Source organism: Panulirus ornatus, chromosome 19 (assembly GCF_036320965.1).
Source record: "Panulirus ornatus isolate Po-2019 chromosome 19, ASM3632096v1, whole genome shotgun sequence".
In the NCBI taxonomy this organism is placed as follows: Eukaryota; Metazoa; Arthropoda; class Malacostraca; order Decapoda; family Palinuridae; genus Panulirus; species Panulirus ornatus.
The window spans coordinates 45,853,252-45,867,714 of record NC_092242.1 but is presented as its reverse complement, the minus strand read 5'-3'; the positions used below and the strand labels follow the sequence as shown (position 1 = coordinate 45,867,714).

At 41.3% G+C, this 14,463-nt stretch overlaps 1 protein-coding gene across 1 annotated transcript in view; it reads left to right on the top strand.

Annotated features, from left to right (window-relative positions):
- LOC139755484 (probable 2-oxoadipate dehydrogenase complex component E1 homolog) overlaps window positions 1–14,463 on the top strand; it is a 194,095-nt gene that overhangs the window by 45,841 nt on the left and 133,791 nt on the right. The window contains exon 2 of the mRNA XM_071673822.1: window positions 10,177–10,297. Within this exon, the coding sequence (XP_071529923.1) occupies window positions 10,177–10,297 (121 nt within the window). The remainder of the gene's footprint in view (window positions 1–10,176; window positions 10,298–14,463) is intronic.

Below are 14,463 nucleotides of genomic sequence, written 5' to 3'. Positions count from 1 at the left end.
CCTCCCATATAATTTCCCAGGAATACTCAAGAAACTTATGCCTCTGTAATTTGAACATTCACCTTTATCCCCTTTGCCTTTGTACAATGGCACTGTGCATGCATTCTACCAATCCTCAGACACTTCACCATTATCCATACATACATTGAATATCATTACCAACCAATCAACAATATACTCACCATCTTTTTCAATAAATTCCTTTGCAATGCCATCCAAACCTACTGCCTTCCCGGCTTTCATCTTTCGCAAAGCTTTTGCTACCTCTTCTCTGTTTGTCAAACTATTCTCCCAGACCCTCTTACATCACACACCACCCCGATCAAAAACACCCTATGTCTGCCATTCTATCATCAAGCACATTCAGCAAACCTTCAAAATACTCTCTCCATCTCATTCTCACTTCATCACTATTTGTTATTACCTCCCCATTTGCCCCCTTCAAGTATGTTCCCATTTTTTCTCATGTTTTATGCACTTTATTTACCCCCATCCAAAACATCTTTTTATCCTCCCTAAAATTTAATGATACTCTCTCACCCCAACTCTCATTTACCCTCTTTTTCACTACTTGCACCTTTTTCTTGACCTCCTGCCTCTTTCTTTTATACATCTCCCAGTCATTTGCACTACTTCTCTGCAAAAATTGTCCAAACACCTCTCTCTTCTCATTCACTGACATCTTACTTGTTTATCCCACCACTCACTACTCTTTCTAATCTGCCCACCTCCCACCTTTCTCATGCCACATGCATATTTTGCACAAGCCACCACTGCTTCTCTAAGTACATCCCATTCCTCCCCCATTCCCTTTACGTCATTTGCTCTTGCTTTTTGCCATTCTGCACTCAGTCTCTCCTGTTACTTTCTCACACAAGTCACTTTTCCAAGCTCACTTACTGTCACCACTCTCTCCTCCCGAACATTCTCACTTCTTTTTTGAAAACCTCTACAAATCTTCACCTTTGCTTCCACAAGATAGTGATCAGACATCCCTCCAGCTGCCCCTCTCAGCACGTTTATATCCAAAAGACTCTCTTTTACATGCTTATCAATTAACACGTAATCCAGTAATACCCTCTGGCCATCTCTCCTACTCACATATGTATACTTATATATATCTCTCTTTTTAAACCTGGTAATTCCGGTCACTAGTCATTTTTCAGCACAGTAATCTACAAGCTATTTGCCATTTCCATGTACAACACTGAACACCCCATGTACATCAGTTATACCCTCAACTGCAACATTACTCACCTTTGTATTAAAATCACCCATCACTATAACCTGGTCTCGTGCATCAAAGCTTCTAGCACACTCACTCGGCTGCTCCTAAAACACTTTCCTTTCGTGATCTTTATTCACATGACCAGATGCATAGGCACCAATAATCACCCATCTCTCTCCATCCACTTTTAGTTTTACCCATATCAATCTAGAGTTTACTTTTTACACTCTATCACATACTCCTACAACTCCTGCTTCAGGAGTATTGCTACTCCTTCCTTGCCTCTTGTCCTCTCACCAACCCCTGAGTTTATTCCCAAGACATTCCCAAACCACTCTTCCCCTTTACCCTTGAGCTTCATTTCACTCAGAACCAAGACATCCAGGTTCCATTCCTCAAATGTAGTACCTATCCCAGGTTTATTTTTAGTTTATTGGTGTATGAAGGAAACCCTAGAAATACTGCAACATATTTAAATGTTCTTCATACTTGCCCCTCTTTCCAAAACTCTTGCATTTACCTCCCTAACAACCCCATCCATAAACAAATTAAACAACCATGGAGACATCACACACCCCTGCCGCAAACCTACATTCACTGAGAACCAATCACTTTCCTCTCTTCCTACACGTACACATGCCTTACATCCTCGATAAAAACTTTTCACTGCTTCTAACAACTTTCCTCCCACACCATATATTCTTAATACCTTCCACAGAGCATCTCTATCAACTCTATCATATGCCTTCTCCAGATCCATAAATGCTACATACAAATCCATTTGCTTTTCTAAGTATTTCTCACATACATTCTTCAAAGCTGGTGGCGGATTCATGTGAGAAACTGCAGAAGCTGGTGACGGAGTTTGGTAAAGTGTGTGGAAGAAGAAAGTTAAGAGTAAATGTGAATAAGAGCAAGGTTATTAGGTACAGTAGGGTTGAGGGTCAAGTCAATTGGGAGGTGAGTTTGAATGGTGAGAGGCTGGAGGAAGTGAAGTGTTTTAGATATCTGGGAGTGGATCTGTCAGCGGATGGAACCATGGAAGCGGAAGTGGATCATAGGGTGGGGGAGGGGGCGAAAATTTTGGGAGCCTTGAAAAATGTGTGGAAGTCGAGAACATTATCCCGGAAAGCAAAAATGGGTATGTTTGAAGGAATAGTAGTTCCAACAATGTTGTATGGTTGCGAGGCGTGGGCTATGGATAGAGTTGTGCGTAGGAGGATGGATGTGCTGGAAATGAGATGTTTGAGGACAATGTGTGGTGTGAGGTGGTTTGATCGAGTAAGTAACGTAAGGGTAAGAGAGATGTGTGGAAATAAAAAGAGCGTGGTTGAGAGAGCAGAAGAGGGTGTTTTGAAATGGTTTGGGCACATGGAGAGAATGAGTGAGGAAAGATTGACCAAGAGGATATATGTGTCGGAGGTGGAGGGAACGAGGAGAAGAGGGAGACCAAATTGGAGGTGGAAAGATGGAGTGAAAAGGATTTTGTGTGATCGGGGCCTGAACATGCAGGAGGGTGAAAGGAGGGCAAGGAATAGAGTGAATTGGAGCGATGTGGTATACAGGGGTTGACGTGCTGTCAGTGGATTGAATCAAGGCATGTGAAGCGTCTGGGGTAAACCATGGAAAGCTGTGTAGGTATGTATATTTGCGTGTGTGGACGTGTGTATGTACATGTGTATGGGGGGGTTGGGCCATTTCTTTCGTCTGTTTCCTTGCGCTACCTCGCAAACGCGGGAGACAGCGACAAAGTATAAAAAAAAAAAAAAAAAAAAAAAAAAAAAATTTAAATGTTCATATATTGTTTAACTAACAGTGTTATTATTGGCAAAAGCAAAAAGTTTGGCTGGTGCTAGCATGAACTTGACTGTCCAAGTTGGATCAGGTATTATCTTGAAGTATTATCCTCATTTGACATATTGGGGAGCATAAAAGCAGAGTTAAGGCAAGCAGAAATATGCAAGATGTTTGCACTTTCTCTTAGAGACCCCTTCATGGGCCTTGCTATCTTCTGCTCATGTAAAGTTACATCATCATGAAATTAACCAAAATATACTAGAAAAGCAGTGTATACCATCCATATTGTTTAAGATGTGTTCACATATGCTAGTATAACAAGGTTTGACGTATGAATTAAAGATTTCTAGCCAAAGAAAAATATTCATTTCTCCTTAGTGCTCTCACCAGATATGTCTCCAAACATCAGCTTACACTGTATGTGCACTTTGCACTATCTCTTATGAAATGAAGAAACATCTAGGAGTAATGAAACAACCAGTTAACAAGTGATATAGATATAGGCTTTAATATACTCAAGAATATGTGGCTGGAGCATATTTGTATTAGCAATAAGTGCTAATACTGCAAAGTGGTGACATATATCCCAGGAAGAATTGCCTTCTTGTATATGTGGTTGGCTGACAGATCGACTCCTACTGACTGTTACATAATGATTTCTGCTCACTTTTACTATTGATATAACTGAGTACTGCTTGTTTGTTGTGGGAAGAAAGTTTACACTCATGCTGCTCCATCTTTTAACCTTGTATATACAGACCTTGCCAGTGAAATTGGCACACTACAGCACAACCATCAAGGATAGATATGAGATAATACTATGAAAACTGTGAATTCACCACCAGCTAACAATGGATTGGTGTCCCTTTAATCTTTATTTACTCCTTGAAATGATCAGGAACTGAATTAGCAAGTTTCTTAAGCTGTTTGGGTCCCACTTTGCCCAAATTTCATGAATGGCCACCTCCAGCTTAGGTAGCAACAAATTCTCCCTGTCACATAATTTCATTTTCATAAGTGCCCACAAGTTTTCTGTTGTTTGAAATCTAGTGAATTCCTAGGTCAGTTACTGAAAAACTCCACTGCATAGTCCTTAAGCCAGTTTGGCATCATGGTAGGGAACCCTACCTGCATGAACTCTTCGGTCTTGCAGTTTTTGAACAAATCTGGAAGATGGTCACACAGCAGCTCATAGTTTCACTCTTTGGCAACACTACAAGGTTCCCAACACCATAGTTACTGAAACAGTCCCATATCATAAGTGAAGCAGGGAACTTTACAGTGCTTGCAGTATACTTTGGGTCAAATGGATCACAGTCTTGTCGAGTGTACACATGCCTTGCTCAGCCACCTGTCACTGAAAACGTAGGCTCACCACTCCACAAGACTTCTGAATTTATCCATTCTAATGGTGCTTACAGGGTTATGAGTGGTTTGGGACACAATCTGCAGCTGCAGTTGTTGTGAAACTGGCACTCCATTGTCTTTACTAACATATTACTGTGCTGTCGAGGCTTTTGTCTCTTGATTCTTTTACACTCAAGGGTGAAACTGCATCCACTACATGTTTAAAAGCATTCAGAGTATGTGGGGAGATTTTCCTGGCCTTTTCTGTGTTTCATATAGATTGGTGTAGTGATGTTGCAGCTAGCATTAGATCTCTTCACCCTTTGTTGTACTGATCTCAGGCTCACACTGGTAATATCAGAAATTTCCTTAAGTGGCTCATATCCCTTGTAAAGTGCAACTAAAGAAGCTACAAGAAGCTAAGGTGATTATTTTCAACCATAGTAGGTGGTAGAGGTATGAAAAGGAAAAAACAGTGAAAATTCAGGGCATAACTGGGAAACACAACAAAACAATCCTGCTTCCTACAACAGCTAAGTTATTATTGAGGCTGGCTCATGTGGTACTCCCTGACTCATTATGGCAGCTCTCTTTCTGACACACTATGGTGGCTCACTCCCTGACACACTATGGTGGCTTACTCCCTGACACACTATGGTGGCTTACTCCCTGACATACTATGGTGGCTTACTCCCTGACACACTATGGTGGCTTACTCCCTGACACACTGGTGGCTTACTCCCAGACACACTATGGTGGCTCACTCCCTGACACACTATGATGGCTTACTCCCTGACACACTATGGTGGCTTACTCCCTGACACACTAGGGCAGCTCACATTAGGGTGTCTAATTCCATAACACCATGGTGACTCATTCCCTGATACATGTCAACAAGAATATAATACATTAGAAAATGCAAGAAGGATCGGTGAATTAGGGAAGAGATGGAAAAATGCAGTAGGAGACTTGATTGGTGTTAGGAATTTTTCTCAAAAAGACAAGAAAAATGAATGGGGATTGGATGCCTTGGAAACATTTTGTCTAGTGTTGGTTGTGTAAATGGAAATGTTGGTGTCATATGATTAAGTGGCCCTAGAGTTTCACCATTTATGGAGACTCTTTTGTCATCACCACCATGAGTGAGTTCCTGGAGGGAATGGGCATCAGTATCTAGATAGACAGATAAATGTCATATGATGAAGGTGAAAGTGAAAAAATAAGAAACTTAAGTATGGAAGTCTATGTTTCATTTTAAGACATTGGGTAGGAATTGTGAAGGTATGTGAATGATTTCCAGAGGCTATATGCACCTGATCCTTCTCATGAAAATGTGATTTGTAGAGGTTTTCAGAAAAGAAGAGAGAATGTTGAGGTGAAGAGGGTGGTGAGAGTAAGTGAGCTGGGAAGGAGACTTGTGTGAGGAAGTACCAGGAGAGACTGAGTACAGAATGGAAAGAGGTGAGAACAAAGAATGTAAGGGGAGTGGGGGAGGAATGAGATGTATTTAGGGAAGCAGTGATGGCTTGTGCAAAAGATGCTTGTGGCATGAGAAGCGTGGGAGGTGGGCAGATTAGAAAGGCTTGTGAGTGGTGGGATGAAGAAGTAAGATTATTAGTGAAAGAGAAGAGAGAGGCATTTGGATGATTTTTGCAGGGAAATAATGCAAATGAGTGGGAGATGTATAAAAGAAAGAGGCAGGAGGTCAAGAGAAAGGTGCAAGAGGTGAAAAAGAGGGCAAAGGAGAGTTAGGGTGAGAGGGTATCATTAAATTTTTAGGGAGAATAAAGAGATGTTTTGGAAGGAGGTAAATAAAGTGCATAAGACAAGGGAACAAATGGGAACATCAGTGAAGGGCGTTAATGGGGAGGTGAAAACAAGTAGTGGTGATGTGAGAAGGAGATGGAGTGAGTATTTTGAAGGTTTGTTGAATGCGTTTGATGATAGAGTGGCAGATATAGGGTGTTTTGGTCGAGGTGGTGTGCAAAGTGAGAGGGTTAGGGAGAATGATTTGGTAAACAGAGAAGAGGTAGTAAAAGCTTTGCGGAAGATGAATGCCGGCAAAGCAGTGGGTTTGGATGGTATTTCAGTGGAATTTATTAAAAAAGGGAGTGACTATATTGTTGACTGGTTGGTAAGTTATATAATGTATGTATGACTCATAGTGAGGTGCCTGAGGACAGGCGGAATGCTTGCATAGTGCCATTGTACAAGGCAAAGGGGATAAGAGTGAGTGCTCAAATTACAGAGGTATAGGTTTGTTGAGTATTCCTGAGAAATTATATGGGAGGGTATTGATTGAGAGGGTGAAGGCATGTACAGAGCATCAGATTGGGGAAGAGCAGTGTGGTTTCAGAAGTGGTAGAGGATGTGTGGATCAGATGTTTGCTTTGAAAAATGTATGTGAGAAATACTTAGAAAAGCAAATGGATTTGTATGTAGCATTTATGGATCTGGAGAAGGCATATGATAGAGTTGATAGAGATGCTCTGTGGAAGGTATTAAGAATATATGGTGTGGGAGGTAAGTTGTTAGAAGCAGTGAAAAGTTTTTATCGAGGATGTAAGGCATGTGTGCATGTAGGAAGAGAGGCAAGTGATTGGTTCTCAGTGAATGTTGGTTTGCGGCAGGGGTGTGTGATGTCTCCATGGTTGTTTAATTTGTTTATGGATGGGGTTGTTAGGGTATGCATGAGTTTTGGAAAGAATGGCAAGTATGCAGTCTGCTGTGGATGAGAGAGCTTGGGAAGTGAGTCAGTTGTTGTTTGCTGATGATACAGCACTGGTGGCTGATTCATGTGAGAAACTGCAGAAGCTGGTGACTGAGTTTGGTAAAGTGTGTGCAAGAAGAATGCTGAGAGTAAATGTGAATAAGAGGAAGGTTATTAGGTACAGTAGGGTTGAGGGACAAGTCAATTGGGAGGTAAGTTTGAATGGAGAAAAACTAGAGGAAGTGAAGTGTTTTAGATATCTGGGAGTGGATTTGGCAGCGGATGGAACCATGGAAGCGGAAGTGAATCATAGGGTGGGGGAGGGGGCAAAAGTTTAGGGAGCATTGAAAAATGTGTGGAAGTTGAGAACGTTATCTTGGAAAGCAAAAATGGGTATGTTTGAAGGAACAGTGGTTCAAACAATGTTAAATGGTTGTGAGGTGTGGGCTATAAGTAGAGTTGTGCGGAGGAGGGTGGATGTGCTGGAAATGAGATGTTTGAGGACAATATGTGGCGTGAGGTGGTTTGTTTGAGTAAGTAATGAAAGGGTAAGAGAGGAGATATGTGGTAATAAAAAGAGTGTGGTTGAGAGAGCAGAAGAGGGTGTTTTGAAATGGTTTCGTCACATGGAAAGAATGAGTGAGGAAAGATTGACCAAGAGGATATATGTGTCGGAGGTGGAGGGAACGAGGAGAAGTGGGAGACCAAATTGGAGGTGGAAAGATGGAGTGAAAAAGATTTTGAGTGATTGTGGCCTGAACATGCAGGAGGGTGAAAGGCGTGCAAGGAATAGAGTGAATTGGAACGATGTGGTATACCGGGGTCAACGTGCTGTCAATGGATTGAACCAGGGCATGTGAAGCATCTGGGGTAAACCATGGAAAGTTCTGTGGGGCCTGGATGTGGAAAGGGAGCTGTGGTTTTGGTACATTATACATGACAGCTAGAGACTGAGTGTGAACGAATGTGACCTTTGTTGTCTTTTCCTAGCACTACCTCGCACACATTTGGGGGTAAGGGGTTGTCATTTCATTTGTGGTGGTTGGCGATGGGAATGAATGAGGGCAGACAGTATGAATTATGTACACATGTATATATGTATATGTCTGGGTGTGTATACATATGTATATGTTGAGATGTATAGGTATTTATATGTGCTGTTTGTGGACATGTATATATATACATGTGTATGTGGGTGGGTTGGGCCATTCTTTTGTCTGTTTTCTTACGCTACCTCGCTAACGCGGGAGACAGTGACTTGTTATCACCTCTCCATTAGCCCCCTTCACTGATGTTCCCATTTGTTCCCTTGTCTTACGCACTTTATTTACTTCCTTCCAAAACATCTTTTTATTCTCCTTAAAATTTAATGATACTCTCTCACCCTAACTCTCATTTGCCCTCTTTTTCACTGCTTCCCGAAGTACATTCCATTCCTCCCCCACTCCCCTTATGTCCTTTGTTCTCAACTTTTTCCATTCTGAACTCAGTCTCTCCTGGTATTTCCTCACACAAGTCTCCTTCCCAAGCTCACTTACTCTCACCACTCTCTTCACCCCAACATTCTCTCTATTCTGAAAACCTCTACAAACCTTCACCTTCGCCTCCACAAGATAATGATCAGACATCGCTCCAGTTGCACCTCTCAGCACATTAACATCCAAAAGTCTCTCTTTCACGCGCCTATCAATTAACACATAATCCAATAACACTCTCTGGTCATCTCTCCTACTTACATACGTATACTTATGTATATCTTTCTTTTTAAACCAGGTATTCCCAACCACCAGTCCTTTTTCAGCACATAAATCTACAAGCTCTTCACCATTTCCACTTACAACACTGAACACCCCATGTACACCAATTATATCCTCAACTGCCACATTACTCACCTTTGCATTCAAATCATATATATATTTGCATTCAAATATATATTTTCTTTTTTCTTTCATACTATTTGCAATTTCCCCCGCCAGCGAGGTAGCGTTAAGAACAGAGGACTGGGCTTCTGAGGAAACATCCTCATCCAAACCCCTTCTCTGTTCCTTCCTTTGGAAAAAAAAAAGAAATAAATAAAAAAGAGAGGGGAGGGTAGATAGATAGATAGACAGGTTAGTTTGGGTGGGGTGTTAGTTTGAATGAAGTAAACTTGGAGGAAGTGAAATGCCTTTAGATACCTGGAAGTGGACAAGGCAGCAAGCAGCAAATGGAACCATGAGAACTGAAGTGAGTAACAGGATGAGGAAGGGGTGAAGGTCCTGGGAATACTGAGGAATGTATGGAAAGAGAGATCTCTATGTGTGTGAGGGTGAAGATGGGCATGTTTAAAAGAATGGTAGTTCTGACAGTATTGTATGGTTTCAAGGCATAGGACAGTAGATGAGAATATATGGAAGGAGGTGAATGTGTTGGAATGAAATGCTTAAGAACAATATGTGGTGTGAGGAGGGTTGATTAAGTAAGAAATGATATGATAGGAGAGGCGTTTAGTAATGATAAGAATATAGTGGAGAGAGTTAAAGAGGGTGTGCTGAAATGGTTTGGGTGTATGGGAAGATTGAGTTTCAGAAAGGATATATATGTGTCAGAAGTGGATGACACTAGGAGAAGTGGAAGATTGAACTACCGATGGAAGGATGGAGTAAACAAGATTTTGAGAGCTTTGAGACTGGACATGTGATAGAGTAAAAGATATGCACAAGATAGAGCAAACTGCTAGAGTGTTATTGTATACAGCTTGTGATATACTATCAGTGGACTGAACCAGGGTATTGAATGTGGCAAGGGAAAAGCAAGGAAAAATGTGTGGGGCCTGGTTGTACTTGGGGGCCTGTGATTTAGGTGCATTACGCATGACATCCAGATATTGGATGTGAATGATAAGGCCAATTCTTTATTTGTTGCTGGCACTATCTCACTAATGTGGGAAATGGTGAACAAGTGCAAAAAAGATAGATACATGGCTAGGACATACAGGTACTTTTACTGTTGGCAGTTGGAGTAATTGTTTGTTGGATTTTGACATTCACTTGCTCTTTTAAGTTGCTCATTGTGTTGTAAAAAAAAGGCTTTAAAATGCATTTTTTTTTTATAGGTGATAAGGAACTACCGCAAACCTCTTATCATTGCTGGTCCTAAGATTCTTCTTCGTCTGCCGGCAGCAACTTCTAGTCTGAAAGATATGGCTCATGGAACACATTTTCTTCCTGTTATTGGTGAGTTCTATAAAAATCACTTTTTCAAGCTCACTTCACCACTACTTGTTATCACCTCCGCATTAGCCCCCTTCACCATGCTCCCATCTGTTCTCTTGTCTCACACACTTTATTTACCTCCTTCCAAAACATGTTTAGATTCTTCCTAAAATTTAATGATACTCTCTCACCCCAGCTCTCATTTGCCATCTTTTTCACCTCTTGCACCTTTCTCTTGACCTCCTGCCTCTTTCTTTTATACATCTCCCAGTCATTTGCACTACATCTCTGCAAAAATCGCCCAAACGCCTCTCCTCGATAAAAAATTTTCACTGCTTCCAACAGCTTGCCTCCCACACCATATATTCTTAATACCTTCCACAGAGCATCTCTATCAACTCTATCATATGCCTTCTCCAGATCCATAAATGCTACATACAACTAACTCACTTCCCAAGTTCTCTCATCCACAACAGACTGCATAATTGCCATTTTCTCCAAAACTGCATTCACCTCCCTAACAACCCCATCCATAAACAAATTAAACAACCATGGAGACACCACACACCCCTGCTGCAAACCGACATTCACTGGGAACCAATCACTTTCCTCTCTTCATACTTTTACACATGCCTTTTCACTTTTCACTGCTTTTAGCAACTTACCTCCCACACCATATACTCTTAATACCTTCCATAGAGCATCTCTATCAACTCTATCATATGCCTTCTCCAGATCCTTAAATGCTACATACAAATCCATTTGTTTTTCTAAATATTCCTCACATACATTCTTCAAAGCAAACACCTGATCCACACATCCTCTACCACTTCTGAAACCACACTGCTCTTCTCCAATCTGATACTCTATACATGCCTTTACCCTCTCAATCAATACCCTCCTATATAATTTCCCAGAAATGCTCAACAAACATATACTGCTGTAATTTGAACACTCACTTTTATCCCATTTGCCTTTGTACATTAGCACTATGCACGCATTCCGTCAATCTACAGGCATTTCACCATGAACCATACATACATTGAATATCCTTACCAACCAGTCAACAACACTGTCACCACCTTCTTTTTATAAATTCCACTGCAATACCATCTAAACCTGCTGCCTTACCAGCTTTCATCTTCAGCAAAGCTTTCATTACCTCTTCTTTGTTTACAAACCCATTCTCCCTTACCCTCTCACTTTGCACACCACCTTGACCAGAATACCTTAAATCTGCCACTCTATCATCAAACACATTAAACAAACCTTCAAAATATTCACTTCATCTCCTTCTCACTTCACCACTACTTGTGATCACCTCCCCATTATCCCCCTTCACCATGCTCCCATATGTTCTCTTGTCTTACACACTTTATTTACCTCCTTCCAAAACATGTTTAGATTCTTTCTAAAATTTAATGATACTCTCTCACCCCAGCTCTCATTTTCCCTCTTTTTTGCCTCTTGCACCTTTCTCTTGACCTCCTGCCTCTTTCTTTTATGCATCTCCCAGTCATTTGCACTACATCCCTGCAGAAATCACTCAAATGCCTCTATCTCCTCTTTCACTAACAATCTTACTTCTTCATCCCACCACTCACTCCCCTTTCTAATCTGCCCACCTCCCATGCTTCTCATGCCACAAGCATCTTTTGCGCAGACCATCACTGCTTTCCTAAATACATCCCATTCCTCCCACACTCCCCTTATATCATTTGCTCTCACCTTTTTTCATTCTGCACTCAATCTCTTCTGGTACTTTCTCAGAGAGGTGGGTAATTATTGGTGCATATGCACCTGGGCATGAGAAGAAAGATCATGAGAGGTAAGTGTTTTGGGAGCAGCTGAGTGAGTGTGTTAGTAGTTTTGATGCATGAGACCGGGTTATAGTGATGGGTGATTTGAATACAAAGGTGAGTAATGTGGCAGTTGAGGGAATAATTGGTGTACATGGGGTGTTCAGTGTTGTAAATGTAAATGGTGAAGAGCTTGTAGATTTGTGTGCTGAAAAAGGACTGGTGATTGGGAATACCTGGTATACGTATGTAAGTAGGAGAGATGTCCAGAGAGCATTATTGGATTATGTGTTAATTGATAGGCGCACAAAAGAGAGACATTTGGATGTTAATGTGCTGAGAGGCGCAACTGGAGGGATGTCTGATCATTATCTTGTGGAGGCGAAGGTGAAGGCTTGTAGAGGTTTTCAGAAAAGAAGAGAGAATGTTGGGGTAAAAAGACTGGTGACAGTAAGTTAGCTTGGGAAGGAGACTTGTGTGAGGAAGTACCAGGAGAGACTGAGTACACAATGGAAGAAGGTGAGAACAAAGGACGTAAGGGGAGTGGGGAAGGAATGGGATGTATTTAGGGAAGCAGTGATGGCCTGCGCAAAAGATGCTTGTGGCATGAGAAGCGAGGGAGGTGGGCAGATTAGAAAGGGTAGTGAGTGGTGGGATGAAGAAGTAAAAGTATTAGTGAAAGAGAAGAGAGAGGCGTTTGGACGATTTTTGCAGGGAAATAATGCAAATGAGTGGGAGATGTATAAAAGAAAGAGGGAGGAGGTCAAGAAAAAGGTGCAAGAGGTGAAAAAGAGGGCAAATGAGAGTTGGGGTGAGAGAGTATCATTAAATTTTAGGGAGAATAAAAAGATGTTTTGGAAGGAGGTAAATTAAGTGCATAAGACAAGGGAGCAAATGGGAACTTCAGTGAAGGGGGCTAATGGGGAGGTGATAACAAGTAGTGGTGATGTGAGAAGGAGATGGAGTGAGTATTTTGAAGGTGTGTTGAATGTGTGTGATGATAGAGTGGCAGATATATGGTGTTCTGGTCGAGGTGGTGTGCAAAGTGAGAGGGTTAGGGAAAATGATTTGGTAAATAGAGAAGAGGTAGTAAAAGCTTTACTTAAGATGAAAGCCGGCAAGGCAGCAGGTTTGGATGATATTGCGGTGGAATTTATTAAAAAAGGGGGTGACTGTATTGTTAACTGGTTGGTAAGGTTATTTTATGTACGTTTGACTCATGGTGAGGTGCCTGAGGATTGGCGGAATGCTTGCATAGTGCCATTGTACAGAGGCAAAGGAGATAAAAGTCAGTGCTCAAATTACAGAGGTATAAGTTTGTTGAGTATTCCTGGGAAATGATATGGGAGGGTATTGATTGAGAGGGTTAAGGCAGGTACAGAGTATCAGATAGGGGAAGAGCTGTGTGGTTTCAGAAGTGGTAGAGGATGTGTGGATCAGGTGTTTGCTTTGAAGAATGTATGTGAGAAATACTTAGAAAAGCAAATGGATTTGTATGTAGCATTTATGGATCTGGAGAAGGCATATGATAGAGTTGATAGAAATGACCTGTGGAAGGTATTAAGAATATATGGTGTGGGAGGCAAGTTGTTAGAAGCAGAGGAAAATATTTATCAAGGATGTAAAGCAGGTGTACGTGTAGGAAGAGAGGAAAGTGATTGGTTCTCAGTGAATATAGGTTTGTGGCAGGGGTGTGTTGTTTAATTTGTTTATGTGTTTAATTTGTGGTTTAATTTTAATTTTAAATGTGTTGTTTAATTTGTTTATGTGTTTATGTGTTTAATTTGTTTATGTGTTGTTTAATTTGTTTATGGATGGGGTTGTTAGGGAGGTGAATGCAAGAGTTTTGGAAAGAGGGGCAAGTATGCAGTCTGTTGTGGATGAGAGAGCTTGGGAAGTGAGTCAGTTGTTGTTCGCTGATGATACAGCACTGGTGGCTGATTCATGTGAGAAACTGCAGAAGCTGGTGACTGAGTTTGGTAAAGTGTGTGAAAGAAGAAAGCTGAGAGTAAATGTGAATAAGAGCAAGGTTGTTAGGTACAGTAGTGTTGAGGGACAAGTCAACTGGGAGGTAAGTTGGAATAGAGGAAAACTGGAGGAAGTGAAGTGTTTTAGATATCTGAATCATAGGGTGGGGGAGGGGGCGAAAGTTCTGGGAGAGTTGAAGAATGTGTGCAAGTCGAGAACATTATCTCGGAAATTAAAAATGGGTATGTTTTTGAAGGAATAGTGGTTCCAACAGTGTTATATGGTTGCGAGGCATGGGCTATGGATAGAGTTGTATGGAGGAGGGTGGATATGCTGGAAATGAGATGTTTGAGGACAATATATGGTGTGAGATGGTTTGATTGTGTAAGTAATGAAAGGGTAAGAGAGATGTGTGGTAAT